Source organism: Tachysurus fulvidraco, chromosome 21 (assembly GCF_022655615.1).
Source record: "Tachysurus fulvidraco isolate hzauxx_2018 chromosome 21, HZAU_PFXX_2.0, whole genome shotgun sequence".
Taxonomy (NCBI): Eukaryota; Metazoa; Chordata; class Actinopteri; order Siluriformes; family Bagridae; genus Tachysurus; species Tachysurus fulvidraco.
In genome coordinates this window covers 8,827,400-8,853,825 of record NC_062538.1, presented here as the reverse complement: position 1 = coordinate 8,853,825, position 26,426 = coordinate 8,827,400, and the positions used below count along the sequence as shown (strand labels likewise).

Genomic DNA, 26,426 nt, shown 5'->3' with positions numbered 1-26,426 from the left:
TATAACTAAAAATAACAATATATTTTTTAGGGACATTCACCACTATGCAATGTGACATCTGGAGTTAACTGTGGCTACATACAGAAGTCACAAGCATGTTACAGCAAATCAATACTGGATAGAGCTGTGAAAAGCATTGTTTATTGTTAGTGCTCATCATGTGAACTGTCCCCCCCCCCCCTTCTTCATATGCATATTGTGAACTCATTCTTAGGTTTGTTTCAGTATATGGTTTCAGTTCAGGTTTATAGCGAAAGACCGTTGCAAACCACTGCTTTTGTGTTTCACAACTGTTTCTGTGTTCAGTTGGTCATACACTGGATTTCATTATTTTGTTGAATATAGTATAATGCTGTTACGTAACAGTATTTATGATGCCATTTATCTTCACAAGCTCTAGTGTCTCTGGTTAAGTTCTGGCAGTGCATCGTGTGAACTGCTTCCTGTTAGAAGGCATGTACAGTATTTCTGTCTATGATACATTACAGTAAACTGTACTATTATTAAGAAGTGGCAGTCATTTTCTCCAGCTGTTTGAGTGGAAGTTTTGAATCAGTGTGTGTAATGTTTAAGTAATATAACTGGTGCTAATAATCCTGAGTTGACTGTGAATGATGCATCAATAACATTACAAACATTACAGTGCGGTTTGTTCTTTTGCTGTTGGTTTTTTTGTTTGTTTGTTTTTTGCATCCTCTTTGTTTTGTTCTTTGTGTTTTTGTGCTCTTCACTATTTAATCCTGACTGAACTAGAAGTACATCCAAGTTTCTGTTGTGCAAAAGATGATGTGTACAAACAGTTGTACTGTTGCAGAAAACCTCTTCACTGTGATTATTTTTTTCCTTAGGCATGGCATCATCACCCTGCAGGCTCTGTCTGAATCCAACAGACGTCTGTGGATGGAGGCAATGGATGGGAAAGAGCCAGTAAGAACACACCCATTACACCAATCCTATACTGTACACTGTATACTGTTATTATTTTTGGAAGGAGTCACCAGTGTGACCACTTTGTGTGAGACGGATCTAAAGCGATTCCTTTAAGACTCCTTTAAGGACAGAGAACTCTTAAGTTCTTACGTTTTAAAAACTTCAACAGGAAGCAGGGGAACAAGTATTTATTGCTGCTATAAAACTTATTTATATACCTTCCACAATATTATCTGTAAACTGATATGAAGCATCGACTTCAGTCGATTTATATAAAGAGTATGAAATGAAAAATAAAATGATTAATAAGTGTTTTATAAGAGGAATAAAACGCACCTGGAATTCATTATTCGTTATTTTTCTATAAGACCATTTATCATCTCCTTTATCATTTATTTATATGTAAAATATTTTACCATGACTCATTCAGAGGAAAACATCCAGTGTAAAAAAGAAAGTTTTGCTCGAATTTCTCAGCTATTCAATAAACTACAAGCCAAGTAGAACCAGGAGTGCGAGGTCATCACTTTATGGTGTCGAGATGTGTTTTTATGGTGGAGCTTGTCTCTGTGGTTTCCGGTACGCTTGGGACAGACTCATAAAAAAGGTGCAACAATTATCCAGAGTCCGGTTTGTCTGGATGATTGGCTTCTGAGCTGTTGAGTACTTCCTTCCTGTTTCTGTTGAAACCTAAATAGATGTACAATGGATTTTAAAGGTCTATACACCCCTGTTAAAATGGCAGGAAAAAAGAAAGAAACCAAGATAAATCATGTCAGAACATGAAAAAACATTCAGAAGTTTCATGAAAAAATAGAAAAGAACTTGAACTTGTAAGTCTTCAGAAAAAAATGTAGTAAAATAACACGATTTCCAACACAGATTATTACAACAGCACAAATACTAATAGCAAATGATTTTCAAGGCATGTCTCAAATAATATTCAAATATCTGTTGCTTTAGATCAAATTTTATGATTTATCTTTGTAACCGGCATCTGTTAAAGTATACCTAGGGAAACCAGAGAGTTTGCTCTAATTCCTGTTAGAGCAAGCAGGCGAATTCAAACTGTTTATTTTATAACGTTCTAAATAATACTTAGAAATGAAGAAATGAAATAAAATGTTTTTAAATGTTCAAATATTTTGTCTCATCCTGAGGAGTTATAATATAATTCATAAAAGAATAAAAAGTAAGAGGCTGTTTTACTCCCAAAAATAAACCAATTTTTTTTTTAGCCTTGAAAAGGTATAAAAATATAGAAATAACGAATAGATTATAGAATGCACATATTTTCACAAGGCTCCGTGTGTTTATACAGATGATATATGTGACAGATGAAATAACAAATGACAAGATTTTGGTCCATGAGGAGCTGTTAGAATAGCTTAAGTTCAACTTGGCAAAGATTCTACAAGTTTACAGAAATGTATTAGAGTGATTTAACATCGTTCTTCAATAAGATTTTTCCTGTGTTGGTGTTTTGATGATGGTGGAGGACAGCATGTCTGATATGTCACTCCAGCCTCACAATGTTTGCCTAGGTTGAGATCGGGTAAGAGTGAAGGCTGTTGCATATGACTGTCCTCCTCATCAAACCACTCAGCTAGCTCTCATACCTTACTGGTGTGGGCGGAGTCATCTAAAATAGACCACACCCATCTGGTTAGAAATGTTTCACTGCGTCATTTGCAGTTCGGCTTCACGCTAAAGGGAAAAGTGCCGGTAGATTTGCCAGCAAAATAAATGAAATATAACACAACAGGTCCATCAACTCGCCTTTAATGTATTAACCATCTGTATGATCTCAAATGGGTTTGAGCAAAACAAATATTTCTGCTGCTAATGGTTTAACGTTACGTAATTTACATCATTACTTTTATATTTTTAGCAGTGCAGGAAGTCAGATTGGTATGATTTGAACAGAAATGTTGACGTGAGAGACTCTGTGTCTTTCTTTCCTGTGTGTGCTGCTTTTTTAAGTAGTTCTTAATAAGTTTTGTTTTCCTTCTAATCTTTATCAGTAGACAGATCAGACGTGCTGTGTGGAAACTTTGAGGCCCAGGAAGAGAAGATGACAGACCTGTGTGTTTATATTTCATTCATGGCTATTTATGGTTGTGAACCTTTGATCAGTCAGTCAAGGCGATGGTTAGGCTGGATTTTACCCATAATAGTTTAACTCTTAACAAAACACACAGGCACACACACACACACACACACACACACACACACACACAAAAGAGAAAGAGAAGGCTGTGGGTTTGATTTGCCTGAACACTGTATTCCAACGATGTATTAATTGTTGTCTTATAGCTTATATAATGTGCATGAGATATATATTTTAATAGAGTAATGTCTTGTGATCTATAGATTTACACACTTCCTGCACTTCTAAACAAGAAAGAAGAAAGTAAGTTGTCTTCTCTCACATAATCACATGTCTCAGAATTAAGAAATGTTCCCATAATGGCAGGTTAATGCAACGCATCCTTTGTGTGTGCAGCATTCCTAAATGAGGCTGGGTTTAACTTTGTCAAGAAGTGCATTCACCTTGTAGAGACAAGAGGTGAGTGATAATTACAATCCCAGATGAATATTTCTTTTCTTCCTGTATAAACATGCATGCTTATTCTTGTGTTGTGATTTGGATTTAAAAGAATAGTTTTAAAAAAATCAGTTGTACAACATTTCTCTCCTTATCCCTGTTGTAGTTGATGAAACAGGACATTTTTGGTGTTGGAACTTGTAATCAGAGTTTATCTTACCCAAAATCATCTATTGTAAATATATCACACAGATGTACTGATGTGGTGTAAACAGGAACGTTATAAATGCAGCCATTTTAAGCAATGGCAATTTGTCTGTCAAAATTTGGCCTGATTCTGACAATGGCTTCCACATTTTAAAGGTAAACTGTGAATGTGATTGTGACATTGATTATATAGCTCCATGATCTAATCTGAAGACAGATTTGGAGTATGTGTTTTTAGGTAAGATAGACTCACGTTACTCCAACTCCAAACATTTGTTTTGGCCCAAGAGGTTTTAATGCAAAAACGCATTTGTTTTGGCTGATTGATGATATGGGGCGTGATGTTTTGTTTGGGGGCTCGGGGGTTCGAATCCCACCCGCACCACATGTGTGCCGAGTTTGCGTGTTCTCCGCACATTTATTATTTTTTTTCCTGGTTCTCCAGTTTTCTCCCCAGTACATAGACATGTGTTGTAGGCTGATTGGCTTCTTTAAATTGTCTGTAGTGCAGGAATGTGTGTGTGTGTGTGTGTGTGTGTGAGAGAGAGAGAGAGAGAGAGAGAGAGAGAGAGAGAGAGAGAGAGAGAGAGAGAGAGAGAGAGAAAGATTGTGCCCTGTGATGTGTTGACACGTTGAAAAATTGTTAGCTAATGTAATGTGACACCTGACCTAGTGAGCTAGCGTGAATATGTTTGCCAACAAAGCGCTTCTGTAAATCGTTTTGGATAAGGGAGTCTGCTTAATGCTGTAAATGTAATAACATTAATTGCTAGTGAAGTAAACTAATAAAGACTAAAGGGATTGAAGTACGAAGTTTAAAGTTCTTGGCCAACATTTCATTTCTGAGATGTGTGTCTTGACATCCCACATAAAAGCTGCTATTCTAGATAATGGTCAGCGTTTTTATTTTCCCGGAGTATGTTCTAACTGCGAGGTGACGAATAGCGCATGTTGTGCTAGCAGGAGATGGTTTGCACGTTGCAATTTATTGAGCACAGTTTCAGTTTTCACATTGCTGCATGCACTGGATACTGAAAAGATAATTTGTGTGCACTAGTTTAGAAATAGTATCATGCATGGTCACAGCTTGTGGAAGGGGCACAATCACCATGAGGCACATTATATTAGACACATAGACACATTTTAAATGAAAACTTTTTTTTTATAGTTTTGTGAAGGTTTAATGTGGTTGTTGAGCCTAGTTGAAAAAAGACTTGTCCCAGACACTCAGACTCCTACTTTGTCTCTCATCCTTTTAAATATATATTTCTTGGATTTTCCCAGGTATCCAAACGATGGGTTTGTACAGAATTGGAGGCGTGAACTCTAAAGTACAGAGACTTATGACTTCTGTGTTTGGTAAAGCATTTAAACTTATTTATTTATTCGTTTGTGTTTGTTACTCTTATTATATTGAGTTGCATGCTTATAGGGACATGAAGTGGTTATAACAGTTTTTCCTAAACCAGGCCACTTTTTCCTCTCTCTTGAACTTAATAAGAATAATGCAGCTTGTAATGTTACAGAGAAAGCAGAAAGGGTCAAGTTTTCTATCCTGAAGACTTCTCCATTGTATGGAAACTCTGACTGTTACAAAGAGACACGTTTTTACAGAACTGTATCAATGCTGATGTTATTCTTGCTTAAATAACAGTACTTTTTACTACCATTTATTATTAGTTTAGATCATGTGGAGTGTCTGTTGTACAAGTGAATGATCTGGTTAATAAAGAAATAATTAGATCAAGCTCATGATTGGGTTGCAGCCAAAACCATTAATAGAATTACTGTTACAAAAAACAAACCAGACCATCTGACCAATCAGAGTCGAGTCTTCAATATTTTATGTTATCGTTCTTGTTCATTCCTTTTTAATTCACTCTTCGTTTATTAACGTTCCTTCTTGAAGCCGCTAAAGCTCCTGCAGACATGGACCTCGACCCAGACACCTGGGATAATAAGACCATCACAAGCGGACTAAAAAATTATCTCAGGTTAGGAAATAATTCGAACCAAACTTATTTCACTGGTTGCTATCAAAAGCGAATGAGTGATAATTCAGCTGTTTGTGCCTGCAGGTGTCTGGCTGAACCCCTGTTAACCTACAGACTTCACAAGGACTTCATCATGGCAGTCAGTGAGTTCTAGCTGCCCTGACTTGTTCCTCAGAGCATTCCAAATGGGAAAGTGGAAAATCAATGTTTAAAGCATTGCAGATGACTTTAATCAACTAAAGCTTCAAAAAATGTTTGTTGTATTTTTAGAGTCAGACGATCAGAGCTACAGGGTCTGTGCGGTTCACTCTCTCGTACACAAGCTGCCCGAGAAGAACAGAGAGATGCTGGACATCCTGGTCAAACATCTGCTTGTGTAGGTGACAGAATACAGCATGATTGCAGCATGATTTCAGTTGGTAGCTGCATAGAAGAAGGTATTCTCTGTGGGTGCTTGGATAAACAGTGGAGTTGGTTTAATAAAATCCAGCCCTGCTGTAAGAAAATCTAATAAAATATTGTCCTAATGCTTTCTATTAACAGACTGATGGAAAAATTGGAATAGTAGGTGAATTTCCATTAGGAAGTGTGTTTTTATTTCTAGCTGGTGGCCATTGACGCGTTACACTTTTAGGGCCTGAGATTAAATGTAGCGTCTTAAAGGCTTCTTGGCTTTGCCTTTCTGTGGGAACTGTTTAAATGCTTTAATGAAAACCCTACAACAATGTATTCTTTTGTACGATGTTTAAAAGGAGCCATCGCAATAACAATCCGTATACCAGCAGTAGTGAAAGCTAATTTTCTTTCTGTATTTTTTCATTCACAGCGTTTCCACACACAGCCAGAAGAATTTGATGACGGTATCCAATCTCGGTGTGATCTTTGGCCCTACACTGATGCGCTCTCAAGAGGAGACTGTGGCCGCTATGATGAACATCAAATTTCAAAACATTGTGGTGGAAATTCTCATAGAGAACTATGAGAAGGTAAATCTGTCTTATTTTTGTGTTGTTTTATATAATTAAACATAACAGCAGGTGTCACTGTTTAGCAAACACGCAGAGGAGAATTCATGAGTCCCGCTGCAGAGGCTGACAAAAGCGTCCTTGTTTTCAGACATGCTCTCAGGTTTAGTGTGTTATGAAGTTGTGATGTGATTTATGGCAGCAAGCATGCTGACTATTATTTCACTGATGTTCCTCAGATCTTTCATCAGTCTCCAGATCCAAACGTGCCTCTACCTCAGCCTCAGGCTCAGTCACGTTCCAGCTCACGCCGTAGCAAAGCCATCTGCCTATCCTCAGGCCCACGCAAGTCCCGAGGCCTGTATACGCCTGCTCTCTGCCTGGCTGATGCTGACAGTGTGTATTTGTTTTCAGTCTGACTTTCATGATTTGCAGCCGTATTTTTTTTGCCTTTATGCCTTTCGGACTGTCTGTCCATCCATCCAGAATAATTGTTAACACACTATCTCAAATGATTTAAGGATTCGTGTAGAATCATATGAACTGTTTGAATTGATCCAGACAGGGTCAAGGTCACAGCAAGAGATTTCTCTAAGAGTATCAGATATTTCAGACTATAAGAACAAATAGACTTAGTAGCAAAGCTGCAGTATATACATGTTCAATCTTTGGCATTGGATTAATAATATGATTAATATGACCATCGGTTTTTATACTAGATTTTACACAAGGTTGCTACTCCAGCATTTATTTCAGACTGGTTCAAGCTGACTTTCATTGAAATAAATTTCATTGAAATCAAAAATGTCTCATAACGTTTAACATGTCACAAAAGGATTTGCTCCTTTTAGGCAAGAACAAGGTAAATGCTTTACATGTAACACACAGACAGACACTTTATTCATACCAGTGGGAAATTCACAATTAACACAATTACAAATTTTCCAATGAATCAACATTTCAGACAAATGTTCTTAGTCAGTTTTTTTTGAGAAGTGTTCTTCTGCATGAACGTGATGAATGACAACAAATAAAGCTGTGGGATTTGTCTAGGATAGAATTAAAAACCATTTAATTGGTCACTTCAAACTTAAGTTCCACCCAACTTTTAGTTGACTCCCTTTACAGGTTGAGTCACTCTGCGCTTTTAACTTCAGTTCCTTTTTCTGCCTCAGGTGACACGTTCAGCAGCAGCCCCAGCAGCACACCAATGGGCAGCCTGGAGTCTCTGTCCTCTCACTCATCAGAGCAGAATGGCTGCTCTAAGGCGGCCTCTCCCTCACGCTCCAAACACAAGATCTCCGGCAGCCTGTGCTGGACCACTCCGTCCCCGTCCTCTGACGGCCCTAAGAGCCCAGGTGGCACCACTAGTCCTGACTCCAGCTCCAAAGAGGATGCAGCAAAGACAGACGGAGAGTGGGAGGAGGCTCTTAGTGTTCTCCCACCAGAGCGAGTTTCTCCAGCTCCGGAGCTGCCTAACAGAGCTGAGGAGGAGAACGCAGAAGTGCAAAGATCAGGCCGCATCTCCAGCATGTCCTCCTGCTCCTCCCTCACCTCCTTACACATCTCTGAAGGTGAAGACACCAAAAATCTCACAGTATCTATACTAGCAATATATAAAATATAATCTAGAAGTGTCCAGATATTAGAAAATATCAAACAAGGTAAAGAAAAATAACGCTGTGTTCATGTTTTGGTTCGGAAAAATATATATAAAATAATATTTATACCACAGCAATGTAGAATTCTGGAATCTGATTCATTTTCTATAAAAGCAGCTCTGAAAATAGTCCCATGTCATTGTCTCTACAGTAAGATCTAATTCACAGAAACGTGTACATATTTGAAATATTGAAATATTTAGCTTTTTAACTAAGAGAAACATATACCGTCATTGGTAATATGAGAAGTTTATTTAAAGAGGTCAGTGCATTATTACAGTTAAAGGTTAATAATTATTATTTTTTTATTTTATTTGTTTATTTATTTATTTATTTATTTATTTTGCCTTATTTCATCTGCAGGAACCAGTTAGATATAATTAAGACTTTTTTTGAACTTTTAACTTCAGAAGAAAGGTAGGGAATTTAGTTTTTGCCGCTATAAAGTAAGGGTTGACAGGAAGTTGTTCATTAAACACAGCAACGTAAATGATAAAGGATAAAAAGTACAATGTGCTGTTTACTAAATTAAAGTAAGACATTGATGAATAGCTGTGGTATAAGAGGAATAGTAACAGTAACTCTCTGAATGTTTTATTCATTCTCTATCACTTAAAAACATAACACACGTGACTTTTTGTGTGTTTCATGTAGGTTTCCGGAGCTGCCATGGTTCAGTTCAGAGTCTGGTTTATTGCAGTAACAGAGACAGCCTGAAGTCACTGCCTTTACCAGACCTACCTGTTAGAGACCCAGGAAGATGCAGCCTGGACTCAACAGGGAGCAACGGATACCAGAGACCTGGCTCTGTGTAAGCAGTCCTCACCTCAAACTCTTACTCACTGCAGCACTCGGCTTTAATCCGGAGTCATACTCAGTGACAGATGTGTCAGAAACATGTTGCACAATACAAACTCACTAAATTCATCACTACTTTAAAGGCTTGCAAATAATGTTGTTTAGATTCAGACTTGCTGTGGGTTAATCCCACAAACTCACAGCTTGTTCAGTTAGATATTATATAACATATTATAGAGCAACTCAAGTGAACCTGAAAGGTACAGTATGTGGTAACAAGAGTGAGGAATGTACATTGGATTAAGGGATTAACTGAGCTGATGAATGTATACAAGGCTACAGCTATTTAAAATACAGGGATATGAGACCATGCAGACTATCTGTAGATATAAATATATAAGTTATTAAACTTCAGTGAGAATCCTGTAAATGTGACGGACACTCACATACATCGTAATGTGTAACCGTATCCAATTAATCTCATGACAGCTTAGTATTGTATATGGCGTATGACTACAGACCGTTCATGTGGTAATAATGTAAGTCACATCCACAAATTGCTGTCATGCAGTAAAACCAGAACCAGATTGCAGCCAGTGGCAGAGGTAATACATCTTAAATATGGGCAGGGAAGTATGATGTAATAAAGTTAAGCAAATATTATAACGTGATGTGCGATCAACCAGTGGGATCCGAGGCAGCACTCTGGATGCTCATTGTCACGGGAGAGGAAAAAACAATTATTGCAATTTATTGCCGTAAGTATATTATGATGAAAAAAACATTTCTCAGTAAGGTTTGTTAAAGTAACGAAAACTTCGTTAAATGACCTTATTTTAAAGAACTTATTTGAAGAACCTATATTACTTCTTTAAACAAAAACTAACATAATATATCAGTAATTTAGTAAAGCTGCGTTCAAACGTAAAATTTGCAATATCTTATCGGCCATTCACGCTACAGCTGATTTACATTTAGAGACTCCCACCGAACTCTATAAAAGGCAATGCTCAACAACAAAATGAGAAAAGAAATGATATATAAATGAATAATATCATTTTGTTAAATAAATAAATAAATAAGGTTGATCTTTAAACAGTTTAGCGTTTTTTAATAAGAATTTTTTTTATGTATTGTACAGTACATACAATGCTCAGGACCTTGTTAATGCAAAAGGCTTGAAAGGCTAAATAAAAGGAATGAAAGCCATGCAGAAAGGACACACAGTCCTCTTGGGTAGATTTGACCATGACTAAGTGGTGACCTTAGACCAGAGTGCTGGCCGCTAACGTTCTCTCCGACTGCCAAAGTGCTCTCATAGACTATCCAAACTAAAATGCTTTTTCCGTTCATCATAACTTGGAGACTTCTATTGCAAAAAAAAAATTATACTTGTTTCAGAGAAGAGGAGTCTGTTTGGAGCCTGCATTAAATAAACTGTCTCACTAAGGTTATGTGTAACGTGCTCAGAAACTAAACTTTGTGAGTGCAGCTGATGAATTTGCTTTTTGTGCTTTGTAATTGACACACAATGTTTACTGTTATAGGGTGACCTCCAGAGCAGCGTCCTTCGAGATCCCTGTGGTCTCCCAGCCATCTACTGCTGGAAGGTACATTATCAGGCATGGAGCAATGCACGATCCCTATTAGTTTCACCACTCTGTTATAATATTTAGCCCCGTTGTGCCACAACAATTCAGGATTGATTGTCACACAGAGTTGCTTTTGCTTGTGTATGCTTTCTATATTAGGAGCCATGTTGGTTTTATAATCTCAGAGGAGATCTGTGGTAGTTCATTTTGCCTGTGCATACCCTCCAGTCTCGGACTCACCTCTGACCCAATCCACTTCATCATTATCAAGAAGCGAGCTAGTCTCTCCAGCTGTGTTTTTTCTAACTCACCTCCTCTGATATGATTACAGGGAGGCCAAAGCCATGTATTCCTGCCAAGCGGAGCACAGCCATGAACTCAGCTTTCCTAAGGGAGCTGTCTTCAACAATGGTAAAGACACACACACTTTATAAAAACAGCAGGCATTACAATGCATTGCATAATATGGATGCATTGCATAATATCTACAGCTCCCCTCGCACAGTATACACACATCAGGATACAATATGATGGAACAGTTCTGGAATGGTGAAACTGAGAATGTTCAAATACCAACAAGGACCAGGAGTCCAAGAGAGCCAAATACAGTGTCTTACACACTCTCTCCTTTGAACTCATGTATGTTAGAGAAAGAAAATAGCACTTTCCTCTGAGTGTGTTACTCTGTCCTCTGACACAGCAGTTTAAACTGATGCAGGCGGCTGCCTTTACATGACACATGTGTTAGCCTTAACCCTCCCCATTTGGTAGCTGTTATATGATAGAGGAAAGCTGGCTGGTGGGTGGGTGGGTGGGTGGGTGGGATATGATGACCAAATTAGGAAGAAAATCAGGGGGAAACGATGGAACTAAAATATCCTTTATATACGACGTATAGCAGCTTCACTGCTAAGCTATGTGAATCCGAAGCAGAGTCTTCTGCAACATGTCTTCACTGTGACTGACAGGACCAAAAGATACTGCTCTTTCAAAGAATCTGACAGGGAAAAGACATGCCTGTTTCACTGGGACTGAAAGACACACAGAAATATAAGAAATGCACAATAACAAAAACAAACATTGATCTTTAGACAATGAATGCACAGTAAATAAATGTTCTGATCTGGATTTTAATCCAAATTTCTTTTCTATTTAAAAAAAAAAATTGTAATTGTTTTTCCTTAATTGTGTGTTTTGTTTTGGTTTTTTTCCTGCACAGTGCACCCATCAGTGGAACCAGGGTGGCTCCAAGCTACTTATAATGGCAAAACTGGACTCATCCCAGAGAATTACGTGGTGTTCCTTTAGCCAGGCCAGAAAGCAGACATAGCAAGTCCATGGTATCCATGGTGATCTTTTCTCCATAAACGGACTGTTTTGTACGTTCATGGTATGCAGTATGTGAATAGTTTGAATGTGTTGACCAAAAATGGTTATAAATACAACATTAACCACAGAGTATATATGTTTGATGTAGATATTAGAAGTTTTCTAAAAAAAAAATAATAATAATAATAAATTTTATGTTTCTTCCTGTTATGCCTTTGGTTCTGTAAGCCTTAAGGTCGATTATTTATAGTCGGATGATCACGCAGACTGGATCTGATAAGTTGAACTGATAATGTGAGAAACATTGGCCTGTCATTAACTATAGCTCTCTGTTTCTTATACTATAGTTCAATTACTGTGATGAAGGAGAACTTACAATTAACACACTGATTAATGCGATGGTACGTGACTTTTTCCCACATAACTTATCATTAGAATGTTTTTTGTATATCTGTCACTGGAGGTAGCAGAAGCCAGGACTTGACAAAGTGTGTCTGAAACATTTCCACGCTTTTCCAGTATATACCTTTTTTCCCCCTTTATCTTCTTAGTTATTGTAAACAGTGAAAAAGACGTAACAGATGCAGGACATCGTTGTTTAGGTCATCCGTTCTTTAGTAGCATTAATGTAGTACGTGTCTGTATTAATCATTAAATCGATGCCACCTGTAATGACGTGTGCTCTGAGAGTAATGTCCCTGCTATGTAGCTCTAAGTACTAAATCTAACAGCTTGTTCCATTTACATCTTACAGTTACAGTCACAGATACAGTTACACAATCTGTACACTAAGCTTATTCTTTCTGCCTCTTCATTCTTACATTTCATAAACATCACATTTCATCGCACTGACTTTATATTTAATTTATTTCAATAAAAAAAACACATCTGTAAAAATAACACCTGATATGTATTAGAATTACAGAAGCTAATGCCAAATGTATGTCGTCAGCCCCGTTGATGTCGTAATACGTGTTATTTTGTGCTCATTGAAATGGCACGCGTTTGCTTAATAGTTGTTGCTGTATTTCATTTCACACTGGTTTAACATTTCAATGTACATGGGGGTGAATTATAAAAAGAGTAATGATGTAGGTTACAATTATTCTAATGCCATTTTTAAATACCAGTCTAAAGTGCCATAATAATTATTATTACCTTACCTCATGTCCACAATAAAGTCCACAAAGTTCTATATCTTGCCCACTAATAGGACCTGATATATTTGAATATATTTTGCTGAATGTGTTCACCTGTTCAATCCAGTCATGCATAATTCAATGTTCTTATGCTTGTATGTTGTTGTTTTTTGTTTGTTTGTTGTTGTTTTTTTACCAAAATATATTTTAAACAACATTTACCCCATTTTTAAAGCAAAATACTAACAAAACGACGAATACGTCAGTGTTATCAAACCTTTTACTTTTACTACCATTAAAGTCTTCTACCTTCACGTGAGGTGATAAGTATTAAGTCACTGTTGCTCATTAGCCTTTTAACTACGATAACGATAAGATGTTGTAGTTTCTTCTATTACACATTTCAACATGTATTTAAAGAGACAGGTGGCCTTTTGGCTTGAGCAAACAATTTCTGGAAAATGTTTTTAAATTTTTCATTAAAGTTTTATTGAAGTTTCTTTAATCTGAAAACCATCTAAAGACAAGTTCTAACATCTATCCAGTCATTCACCAAACATTCTAATGAAAAGGATATTTTACTTGAAAAGATATTTAATGGAAAAATTTACTGCGGTATATATTAGCAAATGTTTCTAGCTAAGAATAGTAGCATGGAAAGTAAATATTAAAAACCCATTTTTTAGTTTTAATAAATAAATAAATAAGCTTGTTTTTCGTTTTACTTCCCTTAGTCCTCTATGGAATGTAAGTATCAGTATATTTTTCTTGAGTCTGTCCTTTTGTCTTTAATTCTGGATCAATTTCTGTCCTGTGTCCATGTATTTGTTTTGTTTTTTATTATTATTCCATGTGTGTGTGTTTTGTTGTTGTTGTTGTTGTTGTTGTTGTTGTTTTTATCTTTTTTATTTTATAACTGTATTTCGGTATTTTTTTGTAATGTCCTGCACAAAAAAATGACAAGATTGTCCTTTTGAAAAAAAAGGGGGGAAAAGGATTTCTTTGTTGTCTTTCTTTCTTTTTTCTGTATACTTTTCAGTGTTACTGCTATTCTACAATTTGATAAAGTTGATATAAAGTGTTGTTATCGTTGCTTTATTTTTATTTCTCATGTAATTTCATTGTCACTGATAATAGAGGATAAAAGAAATGGAAATGTGAAAGAGGATACAAGAAGAAATGAACTGAAATATGACAGTTAATTTACATTTATGGTATTTGGCAAACACTTTTATCCAGTGCAACTTACATACATCTCTCTTTTTTTAATGAGCAATTGAGGGTTGTTGGCCTTGCTCGTGGCCCATCAGTGGCAGCTTGGTGGACCTGGGAATCAAACTTACAACCATCCGATCAGTATTCCGACAAATTAATCACTAATCACCACATTCGTTTTATCAGCTAACGATGATTTATAGTTTGTGTTATAAATACAGCCACTTTTCAGTTAAACAAATGAAAATGTTTTAAGTTTGTACATGAATAATGAAATGAACCATTTACAAAAAAAAAAATTCCGTTTCACATCAGTCATCTTGTTTTCTTGGGCAGATCTTCTCCGTAGATGCTCTCAATCCAATCCGTATGAAATTCACACAAACTCATGACACCAAGTCAGCACAAGATAATATCACATTGTACAAAAAAGGGCACGTTCCAAGAATTGGAGTGTACCGGATGCTTGTGCGGCATGTTTACAGTGTTCATTCTTTCATCCTTAGTAACTCTATTGTCCTGATTAGCGGTTCTGTTGTTTAAATTGGGGGGTAGTGTGGGTTGTAATACTGTCAATCACAGTGGTGACACTCATTCTGCACATGCTCAGTAGCACCGTTAACTAAGAAAAACAAATAAATCACAGCCCTGAGGAATGTATCATAAAAAGGAAGATTTCCCATATTTAGAACTTTTTTGAATTGTTATCGTCTGCAAATGAAACCAAACGATCATGACTGGGAGTAGGGTTTTATAAAAAACACACTTCTGTCACTCCGTATGCAAACAGATGCATTTTTCAAGTTTGCTAATCAGTTCAGTCATGTGTTCCATGTTGTGTGACTTTTCTTCAAGAAGCTCGTAACGCAAACTGGAAATGTCTTGCTTTATTTCCTTCAGTTCACCTGCAACACGATCATAGTGTGAATCACTAATGAGAAAACAAAATGGCCGAGTCAATTTCATCAAACCAAAAGTAAACAGAACATACCTTCGTTGACTTCATCAAATTCTTTGTCCATTTGAGCTTTGATGATGTACCGTTTGATCAGCCGCTTCATAATCTTCTGTGCAAATTTTAAATGAATTCAAAAGACATTTTAGTTATAAATGTACTTTCATTTCACTGACAAGCAACATAAAGTAATTTGCATTGTTGCAGGATCTCAGCAGTACACAGTCCAGAGATTTTCTCTTTTTGTTTGTGCTGTTTCAACTTCTCACTGCATCCCCATGAAAGTGACAGGATTTAAAGGCCTCTATTTACACTGCCTGTAAAACTGTTCTGAATATGCGGAGTGTTACTGTGTTTTAATTACAGCCAACCAATTAAACTAAAAATAAGCAAAACCATTCTTAAATCTTGTTAAATGAAGCACTTATTAATCAGCCACTCTCAGATTGTAAAAGGACTCTAAATGAGTGCTTTATTAAAGGCAAGTTCACTTGTTTGGTGAAGCATTTACAGACAATTCATGAAATTGTCCAATCAGCACAATGCATAAAACCATTCAAGTGCAAGTCAGCGGCTTGTCTGCAAAAATAGCTTGTTGATGAAAGAGGTCAGAGGTAGGTGGCCAGAAAAGTGAACATTCAGAAAGCATAACACATTAAACCATGATGCAGCTGGGCTTTAACAAAAGAAGACCACTTCAGTTTCTACTCCTCTCAGCCAGAAAAAGGAATCTGAGGATGCACTGATTCACTGGCACTGGGTAGCTAAATATTGGACTACGACCAGGTGACTTTTTTTTTTTTTAGGATCTTAAATATTCTGTTCTTTTAGCCAATGAGTCTCACTTTGACTCACGCAGTGATGCAGTGAAATGGGCAAAAGTACAGTAACAGTCTGCACCAATGGGGTTTTACCCTGGATGCTGTGGACAGACTAAGGAAAAATATTTTTTTAGAAAAACAAAAATAAAAAAACTAGCATGAATGCCTTTAAGCTTTTAAACACTGGATGTCTTTTATCCACCATGCTCACCAGGAGTCAGACTCCTGGAAACTTGGAGTCTATGAAGTCTGACTTACTTGCAGATGTGGTTTATGACACTGTGTGACTTACGGTAATCTATAAACAGTTCCAATGTCTGTTCCAATGACTCTGAACAGACACCAAGCATCTCGTGGCTGGCTACATTTAAAGGAAAGTCTGATTATGGGGAGTTAACTGAAAACCAAACTGATTAGTCATACCTGATAACGGTGACTCGTCATTTTGTTGGTTTTGTTCTGTCCTATCTGAACAGGTTGACCAAGAAAGCAAACATGGTATTAGGATAGAGAATTATAAATGTATTACAGGGGTTAGTTACAAATAAAATGCTTTGATAAGAGAACAATTTAAAACATTTACTTAGTGTCTGTAGTAATTAGGTGCTGGTGGATGCAGACGTAAAAGAGGATTTAATGGGGAAATTATGATTATGGTTATGATTATGGGGGATTACAGTTTGTGTATGTGTCACCTCATTGAGTTCTGCCTCATTCTTCATAATGGCTCTTTGTTTGTGCAAGAGTTTCATTAGCAGCGACTTTAAACCAAGGCCCAAACTGAGCATAGACTTTGGGCTTGGCACCAGATTGAATGGCACAGGGAGGGTCCTGCCCTCCTCAAAGTAGGAGAACCAGAGTTTGGCCCGGGCAAATTTCCACTCCACATCTGCATCGTCCTGCAAGCATCAAAAAGACAAGGCTGTGCCAAGACTACTAAGGACAGACAGGATCATGGTAGATTAATATTTATAAATATTTATAACTAGGCATAACAGATCAATTAAATTTGAGTAATCCTTTTAGCCAGGTACATTTATTTTAGAAAAACTACTGATGTCAGGAAGATACTGATCCAAGATTTAATTTTTTCAGGATGTGAAGCTTTCTTAGTCCTTAGTTAGGGAAAAAAATAATAAAGTAGCACACAGAATCAATTTATATATTATAACCATTAATTAACATAGAATTAATATAATTGCTATAACATGTAAGTTAAAGAAGAAGAAAAAATTAACAGAATTTAACTCGTGAAATATATAATATCAAGGATCATGAATCATTTTTGAAAGTAAGGAGAGAGAGAGAGAGAGAGAGAGAGAGAGAGAGAGAGAGAGAGAGAGAGAGAGAGAGAGAGAGAGAGAGAGAGAGAGAGATACATATTAAAAAAAGGACTGGGTGGGATTTTTTTCCTTGATAATTGAGTAAGCTGTTTAATGGGAAGTTAAATTATATGATAGATGATTTCTCATTGTTGTGAAGTTTTGTATCAATCTTTAACTGAAGTTGCTGATCAGCAAAAAGCTAATGACTAGTGAATAACATTAGCATACTTCCATCTTGTAGCTTCAATAATTTTGACTTTTTAAAAGAAATTTTTGAATAAAAGTCTGTAGAAGTATTAATTCTAACAAATGTGACAGACTGAACAGAATACCAGTACTTATTTGTATTTTAAAAAATGATGACTTTTGCTTTAAATACAAAAACATGCTGGCTATACTTTGCATTTTATAGCTAGGGGCTTGCATGCAAGCAATTTATATCATCAGAGCTAGTCACTATCACTCAGCATTAGCTATAAAAAATGTAAAAAAAAAAAAATAACGATTTTCTGGTTAAATTAAGGTGACAAATTTCCAGTTACACTAAAAATCAGCTTATGAAGCATTTTCATTGTTGTCTGAGGATGTCTGATGTCGCTTCCTCTCACTAAAACTGGCTAGATATTCTTCTCATCATGCAGGAATGTGAAATGAAAGGAAGTGAAATACCTCAATCTCCTGAAAGGAGCTGTTGATCATGGCGATGAGCATGTTGAGCAACACAATGACCATAGTGACATTATACACTCCATACAGCACATAACCGGTGTTCTCAATGAATTTGTGTCCGTTGTTCACAACCACTGACTTGACCTCAGAGAGTCCGAAAATGGCCCAAAACAGTGTTTTAAAGCTTTCTTCTATGCTGTGGGTTTTGTAAGAGGGTAAAGAGAATTTATACATGGTATGCACTATATAACAATTTCTGTACTAAATTACAACCAAATAAATATAACAATGTGGTTTTGAGATAACTAAGAGTATAATATATGCTTAACAATTAATTAAGTCAGTTCAGGAGGTTTTTTGTTGAAAAAAATGGACAAAATTGATGTCAGATTCATCAAAATTGAAAAATTGATCTAGTTCAGGCTGGTGACAGTATTTTTTCTTCACACCACCAGTCACAGATTTTTTTTTCTGTAACAGCATTTTATTCCACACATCTTCCCTACTACTTACGTTGTGAATGCGTCATTCTGTTTAGCCCCCAAATAATACGAATACAGGTTGAACATTCCGATCATGAAGGCTAGAAACACCAGAATGAAGATCACCATGAATTTAAAAATGTCTTTCACAGTCCTTCCCAAAGAGATTTGCAGTGGCCCAAAGCTCTCATTGGCTGGAAGGATATATGCGATTCGAGAGAAACTCAAAACTACCGCAATGGCATACAGCCCTTCAGAAACCAGCTGTGGATCTGATGCCAGCCAGGAAAGACGAGCTAAAAAGGTAGCAAGAGATAGAGAGGGAGAGAGTGTGTGTGAGAGAGAGAGAGAGAGAGAGGGATGGTCCCATGTACTAAATACAAATATACTAAATATACTGTTCAATATTTATTCCACCTAAATGTTGGATTATCTATAAGCTTTTACTCACCCAGTCTGAAGTATTCAACCTCCACTGGTAAAGTAACATTTGTTATATCCGTGTAGAATTTATCAACATAACTTTGTGCTATTGATGCATGCCAGTAAGCCAGTATCCTTGTCACAATGGAGGCTATAAAAATGGCTAACATTCCAAAATCCAACATATTCCAAGGTTCTAGGAGGTACTCTCTCGGACCCTGGCACCATATCTCTTTGCATTCTGCCCAGATCATCCCTTAAAGAAACAAAAGCCAATCATCATTAGACTTTATATATTACATTTACATCATTTTGTGTTATAGCAAAATATCTTGATTGGTAGTGATTATGGTCACTGAACATGAGTTTCAGACTGACCTATTACCCAGAAGATGATGAGCATCTCCATCCAAGTGAAAGCAGTTGTTTTCATGCGGAACAGCTGTGCTGGATAGTCCTGGATGGTCATATTTGGCAGCAGTTTGCTCCCATTAAAGCGATCAGCTGCATTGAACACTAACAAGCCAAGGAAAATAGTGAAAGATGCTCCATGAGCCACAAACTTCAGAAAAGGGCCTCGCATAATTTTCCCCAGCTGTAAAGAAGGAAAAAAATGTCTGATAGGGCCAATAGGGCTTTGTATATCTAAAATACTTGTATATAACTGTTCATTTAATATATGTGTTTATCTAGTCCTGTTTCTTTCTTTGTTTTATTTATTTTACATACGATTATTTCACATGAAGCCACATGATAAGCTATTTTAAGCACTGCTATTTTTAATTACCATGGGAACTATGAAGGAAATCCGTTTTTTGTTTTTTTTTAAAGGAGGCTTACAAGAGCAAAACACATTAACAACCCAAAAAGATAACAATCACGAAATAATAAAACAACAAAATGCACTGCAGGAAATTCAGAAACACGGCAGGATTTCGTCCTGATTAAAAATCCCATGCTTGTTGCTGATTGGACACGGCCTAGGACTATCTTCAGGAAGAATTCCATTTTGTGAAAAATGACTTAATGTGGCATAACCTATAATATTTCAGTGAGGAATAATTTTTCTTCTGACTAACCCAGCTTCCTTTAGGGTGAAGATAAGCTGATACCATGTCTAAAATAGTAAAAGCATCTGTTTACTTTCCTTTTACAGTAAACATCCTCTAGCTGTCTTTCAGACTGAGAAATTAAGATCTGGCCTATTTGTATTGAGTTCATTTTAATGTTGTTGTTTTTTAATAAGTTGTATTTTTAACATGCTGTTATGAATGTAATGTTGTGTGTTTATGATTTTGATGTTGTCTTTTTGGTTTGTTAATGTGTTTTGCTTTTTGTCGCCATAATGCATGCCAAATGGATCAGACTACTTAGAAAGCCATGGCAAATTAAAACACTCTGAGGCAATAATTGGAAGAAACTTCACAGCATTTGGCAGATACCCTTAAGCAGAGCAACTTAGATTTTTATACACCTCAGCAATTAAGGGTTTAGAGAAGGCTGAGGAGCTCGCAACCTTCCGATCAGTAGACCAACACCTTAAACACTAGGCTACCATATGCCATAAGGAACGTCAGAGGAAGCAGCCTCAAAAGGAAACGTCCTCATCCTCATCTGAGTAACACTGAATAGTGTGATAACAAAATAATTTCCCTTCTATAACATTGCGCTGTATGATCAACAATGCTTGACGTGTAACCAGGAAATTCCTTCTAGATTTATCATGAAGTGTATTCATAAAGTTATTTATGAGTTCACTAACCTTACTACATGGTGCCACCCAGTACACCATGGATAAGAAGGGCAGTCCTATCGCAACGCCCAACACCACCAAAAACTTGATGGCTGTGGTCTGCTGTCTCAATCCAGGCAGGTTCTCATACCAAATTGAGAGGAGCTGCTGCTGGCAATTAGGATGCGCTACAAACTGGATGGCACAAAAAGTTGAATGTATCAACATTCAGTGTTGAACTAGAAAATAACATTTCATATAAGTGTTAATTATGCACATCTGAATGGAATTAGTTAACATAAATCTATGTCAGTATTTTGTCCCTGAAAATATAAACTGTTTATAAACTTTACAAACTTATTTGCCAAAGAACAGCTGGAACACCATGCACCAGAGATTACATGCTAGTGTACTGTTTTTTCCTGTATATTCAGTCAGATTTATATTAATGCACATGTTCCAAAAAGGTGTGACCATTAAAATTTTCTATAAGCAAATGTTTATTTGGGATTTTTGGAAAGAGCTTTCAATTTGTAACAGTCAAAGTTTATTTTTTAAAGCTTTAAATGTTCGCCAAAGGATAGCCTTCAGGACAGAGGACTTTGTGGTTTCTTAGTAACATAACAAGCTGCATTCTTTTCTTATTAACTCCACCAGGAAGAAAAAAGAGGCTGTTGTAGGAATGACTAGTTTCCCAGACATTCCACATGATTAAACTATACAAAAGTACTCAAAAGTTGTAATAGTATCTCATCTTCTCATCAGGTCACACTACATCTTTGTTGATTATTTTGATTGATTCAAAATACTCAAATACTTTTTGTCCTTTAGGGCCTTTCCTTCCCCCATAGTGCTCCACTTTACCTTTTTAAGCTCATACTTTATTGCAAGGTTCAGTCGAGTGAGACTCGGTCGGCCGGGGAGATCAGAGCTCTCATCAACTTCACCATTCAAAATGGCCTCCACTTCCTCTGTGTTCCGACACAGATCCAGAAGCCCAACTACAAAGCTTTTGCATTGCATAGAGAGTTTCCTATAATCATTCTTAGGAAAGTGGTTAATAAAAGATACCATTTAGTATAGCAGAAATATAGTCATATAGAAGTTTAGTTAAACTGAAATATGAGACATACCTTGAATTCCTTCTCAATATTTGCCAAACAGGCAAGTTCATTGCTGAGCTCTAAAGCAGCAAGCACTGGATCTTCATTGGACAGAGAGAGATAAGCTGGACTGGCCAGGCCTCTGTAGGCATTGATACGTGATCGTGAGTGACTAAATGAATCATATTTCTGATGGTAATTGCAGGTGTCGCAGGTACAGAAATAGTCATGGGGTTGCTCAATACGAGCCCCTTTGCCCAGGAGGATGTGTACGATCTCATACTCCTGGCAGTGAGATGCCAGGGTGATCGGCGTGATATCATGAGAAAATCGACTCCCATCTTCATCATATGCAAAGAAGTCATCATGCATTGCTGCCTCTCTTGGGCTGGCAGTTAGTCTACTGGAGTCAGCAAAGGCCTTGTGACTCAGGATGGCCTCAACAATTCGTATGTACCCTTTGCTTATAGCTAAAAGGAGCGCGTCACCAATCCGTGACAAGTTTTCCTTCTTTAACAGGAGTTCCGTCACCTCAAGATGTTCATTCCCAACTGCTATCTGTAAGGCATTCTGGCCCATGTAGTCCACACAGTTCACATCCAGCCCAGGAATCTCCTCAAGCATTCGCCGCACTACAGGGATGTTCCCATACTCAGCAGCGTCAAGGAATCGCTCCTCCACAGGTGTCAGGCTGTTGGGATGTGCGTTGAACATATAGGCTGCCCCCCTGGTGGCCTGCCTCCTGCTCTTGGCCACAACCCGCAGAGTCTGATGTGCGCAGTCACTAAAAGCATAATGTATAAGTAAAAGTATGTAAATAAATTAGAAATCCTGTATCAAGCATGCCGAATATATGCTTGAATTTATGGTACTAATCTGAGGAGTAAGTTAATGCAATAATCACTGACAAATTCCTGTTAGATGATTAATAACAAATACAGGATGCAAGATTTTATGTAATAAAACAATAAATAGAATTCAAAGATGTGCGCTGGTATAGGAAAATAATCAAGCACAAGTGGTGTGATGCATAATCATGCAATGAGAATCATAACAGCATGCCTCAAATTTTTATCATCTTAACCCACAGCAGCAGCCTTATTAATATTTTTGCTATTCATATTCTTTTTTTATTTATTAAATAAGTAGAGTTACATACAACCCATTTATAATTACATTAATAGTTATGTACTGTAATTTACAGTATATAAGTGAGTTGCCTTGCAGTCAGAACTGCTGTTAGAGCTACTGTTTTAGACAATTAATCAAACCCTTCAGACCAATTAATCAACCTCTTCAGAACAGAGTTTGAGAAGTAAACATCTCTGTGGTTACATTTGCTTGTATTATTGATTTACATGTCTCTTGTATGTGCATTTTGTGTGTGAAAATATTTCATTCTTCATCAGTCTTCATTAGCTACCAGGAAAACTAGTCATGGCAAACAGTATGGTTTAACCATTATAACATTAAGCCAAATATCCTTCACTGTATTTGTATAAACACAATGAAATATATTTCCATATACAGTACTATATAATCATGTTTAACCAAAATGATATAATCAATAAAAAAAACTGCATATTAAGGGAACTTTAATTATAGTTAACCTGCGTATTAGAAAGTGCTATAGTATTATAAATTGAGCACCGTGTTCAGGTGTTTCGTTTCTGCACTGGTCATTTGCTTGTGATTCGATGAAAGATTTCACAGATGAATTTTATTAAACATATTAAATCATTTTAGATATTTATTGTCATTTTAGATATTTACATTAAGAGTGATTTCACAAAAACATTTTTAAGCCTTGCATTATAGATATGTAATGTTTTACGGATGCTTCCCTTTTATGACATTGGAATTGAATGTTTGCATGTTGTTATATAATCTAGGATTTAGAAAATATTTACATCAATATAGAAGTGCTAAACTGTGTGAAAATAAATAAATCCTTTCTTTAATTTCCTAAGAACAATGTACATTCAAGTCATTTTCACAGGAGAAAACTTACCTATAGTGATGTCCATAGTATCCGAAACTGTCCTCACCGATTTCAGCATTCACCAAAAGACAGTCTTTGCTTCTGTTCCTCTTTCCATTTGAGTGTAATTCAGATGTATTATTTTCTTCCAAAACAGGTCGCCTTTGATTCATTTTTCAAACTGGAGCAATAAAACCCAAACGCCGCTAAGGCACGTTTAACCACCAGTACTCATAATCCAAACATCCAGCAGTAACAGATGGACTGTGTACTACTCTCAGAAAAAACACCTTCTCTTACAGTCCTCTGCCCTAGTCCTGTTTAAAACTTGAGGTAATACAGAGTATGTAGGAATTTTGGCAGTGTGGCAGCATCTTAAATCCTTTGGCAACAAATAAGGCATTTAACATCTTTGCTTGTTCAGGCTAATCCTCTGTTTATCTTCTACAATTAGAATGAGACTCGGCATTGTGCCTTTTTTTTATACAAAAATGCAACTCTTCTAGAAAGTTGAAAACTTTAAAACTACTTAAAAGTGATTAAGTGTCAATGTACCTAGATATCTGAACTAAAATCACATAGAACAACAAACACCAATAGTACTGCTGAACTAACTTTGCTTTCCATATGCAACAAAACCTACTAGAGATGAAGAAGAAGAGTTAGTATCTCTATTCCCAAGAAAGTGCTTTGTTTGTTCTGGGCTGCAGATCCAGCTGTGGGAAATGCCTTCAATGGAATTCCACACTGACCAATCATACCACACACTCCATTTTGTAACTCTCTTTCTCCTAGTCCTCCCTTTTTCATTAAATTATGTGTTTGTATGCAAACCCACATCATTAGCTGACTACGTGCGCACACAGCTACGACGGTGTCCAAAATGCTCCTCAAGGATATATAAGCCCAACGGATGGGGTCAAAAGGTACATACCACAGAGAGGGTCATGGGAAGCCACTGTCTTGGTTCATTTCTCATGTTGATAGTGTTTGCTACAGATGGCTGCTGCAATCAGAGACTATTTTAAGCTTCTCTTCTGTGGACTGTGCTTCCAGGCATGTTCAAGCTTATGAATCTTGTGAGATTTATAGAACAAAGTCATGAAAAATGGCACAATGATGATATTAAACCACGTTTGTTCATTCAGTGTTCAACTCATAGTTACAGTATTCTTGGATTTTTTTCAGTAATTTGTCCAAAGTATATGAGAAAAATGTTTATATTTCTGATGTTTTTTTTGTTTTACTGTAACACTGACTTGTATGTGTGAACTAGCTTAATATAATATATTAGCTAGCAAACATACATAGCAACAATTGTTTTCACAGCTTTTATCACTTGAACAGTGATTATATGTTGCTTCAAAATATACATTCACACGATTCATTTGAACCACAAGCTCCATCTGAATAAAATAAGGTTCCAGAAGAAAAAAGATTGCAATAAGGTAACTTTTCTGGCAATATAATCCTGGTATTTTTGCTGGCAAACACTGCTAAGTCACAAAAATCTATTTTATATTAAACTCTATTGTGTTGCTTTCAAGAGAAATTATGTTTAAATGATTTCAGTGAAAGTTGACAAAGTCTTTATTTCATAAAGATATATAAAGAAAATATGATCATATCCATTATTTGGCCAGAAGTTTTACAGATACTTGACCATCACACATTTATATGCTTTCAAACATTTCATTCCAGATTTATTTCAATCTTTTGGGAAGGCTTTCCACTAGATTTTAAAATGTGGATATGGATTTTGGATTTTTGGTTAGTGTATATTAGTGGTTAGCATTTTTGCTGCACTTCGATTTCTTCCCCAGACTAAAGTCATGTATTTGACTGACAGGCTGATTGGCATCTCTGTATTGTTTGTAGAATGTGAATGGTGTGTGAGTATGTGTGATGAGTATGTGTTGGTCCCCTGGGATAGCGGTGAATGGATGGATGGACTGGGGTGCAGTCTGTGTTTCAGATCATCCCAATGACATTCTGTGGCATGTAGCTCAAGAACTTCCATACCACAACAACCTTGGCAAACCTTGCTTTGTGCACAAGAACAATACTGGAGGTTTGAATTCCAGTGAATGGATATATTATTAAATTCTACAACAAACAAAGATATCCTAGACAACTGTGTGGAAATATTTTGGGGTAAGCCCTCATCTGGATATGATGATCATGTGTCCAAAACTTTCTGGCAATATAGTGTATGTCCTGCTATAGTTAATATTGGCAAAAAAGACAGACCAAGAACAGATCCACATCAATGTCTTTTTAGAGATTCCTAAAATAATTAAAGTCAGGCATGTAATTGCTTTCCTTGCATATTAGTGTTCACTGGGGTACAGATATACTGCATGGTATCTGACCCTACTTTCTGGACCCTCCTCATATCCAAAGTTGTCTGTAATGTTCATATGGTGCTTCCCTGAAGCTCTGGTATTTGTTTAGTCTTGGAAAGAGCAAAATGATCAGTGCTCTGAACAGACATTGTACAGATTGTTTAACATACACAGATAACTGCTGATGTATTTATATTTGGACAGTGATGCCA

General features: G+C 36.6%; 2 protein-coding genes across 5 annotated transcripts in view; one reads left to right on the top strand and one right to left on the bottom strand.

Moving 5' to 3' along the window:
• arhgap42a (Rho GTPase activating protein 42a) overlaps positions 1–14,246 on the top strand; it is a 40,162-nt gene extending 25,916 nt beyond the window's left edge. For 2 of the 3 annotated variants that reach the window (XM_027134141.2, XM_047805633.1), the window contains 14 exons: positions 849–927; positions 3,304–3,343; positions 3,437–3,499; positions 4,970–5,044; positions 5,595–5,679; positions 5,764–5,822; positions 5,950–6,055; positions 6,506–6,665; positions 6,884–7,040; positions 7,820–8,218; positions 8,960–9,116; positions 10,651–10,713; positions 11,027–11,106; positions 11,915–14,246. In XM_027134141.2, the coding sequence (XP_026989942.1) occupies positions 849–927; positions 3,304–3,343; positions 3,437–3,499; positions 4,970–5,044; positions 5,595–5,679; positions 5,764–5,822; positions 5,950–6,055; positions 6,506–6,665; positions 6,884–7,040; positions 7,820–8,218; positions 8,960–9,116; positions 10,651–10,713; positions 11,027–11,106; positions 11,915–12,003 (1,612 nt within the window). In that variant the 3' untranslated portion in view covers positions 12,004–14,246. The remainder of the gene's footprint in view (positions 1–848; positions 928–3,303; positions 3,344–3,436; positions 3,500–4,969; positions 5,045–5,594; positions 5,680–5,763; positions 5,823–5,949; positions 6,056–6,505; positions 6,666–6,883; positions 7,041–7,819; positions 8,219–8,959; positions 9,117–10,650; positions 10,714–11,026; positions 11,107–11,914) is intronic. The other variant, XR_007138973.1, reaches the window with a different exon arrangement.
• Positions 14,247–14,355: 109 nt separating this feature from the next.
• trpc6a (transient receptor potential cation channel, subfamily C, member 6a) lies at positions 14,356–24,758 on the bottom strand. 2 transcript variants are annotated; one of them, XM_047805634.1, is made up of 12 exons: positions 23,900–24,758; positions 21,919–22,672; positions 21,650–21,829; positions 20,816–20,980; positions 19,432–19,648; positions 19,082–19,309; positions 18,662–18,926; positions 18,149–18,344; positions 16,850–17,053; positions 16,578–16,622; positions 15,370–15,442; positions 14,356–15,283 (listed from the first exon to the last, which is right to left on the bottom strand). In XM_047805634.1, exons 1-12 carry the CDS (start codon positions 24,040–24,042, stop codon positions 15,150–15,152), a joined length of 2,604 nt encoding a protein of 867 aa, XP_047661590.1. In that variant the 5' UTR covers positions 24,043–24,758; the 3' UTR covers positions 14,356–15,149. The 2 variants fall into 2 exon arrangements, with proteins under 2 accessions (XP_047661590.1, XP_026989944.1); XM_027134143.2 differs by having other exon boundaries at positions 15,370–15,445; positions 23,900–24,757.
• Between the last annotated feature and the right edge of the window lie 1,668 nt (positions 24,759–26,426).

Excerpts from the sequence above, each read along its gene's own strand:
- trpc6a (XM_027134143.2), bottom strand. The coding sequence starts at position 24,042 with ATGAATCAAAGGCGACCTGTTTTGGAAGAAAATAATACATCTGAATTA. Across the intron at positions 20,981-21,649 it reads TAAAGTATGAGCTTAAAAAG|TTTGTAGCGCATCCTAATTG; the intron begins GTAAAGTGGAGC and ends TGTGCCATCCAG. Across the intron at positions 15,446-16,577 it reads TGACGAGTCACCGTTATCAG|AAGATTATGAAGCGGCTGAT; the intron begins GTATGACTAATC and ends AAATTTGCACAG.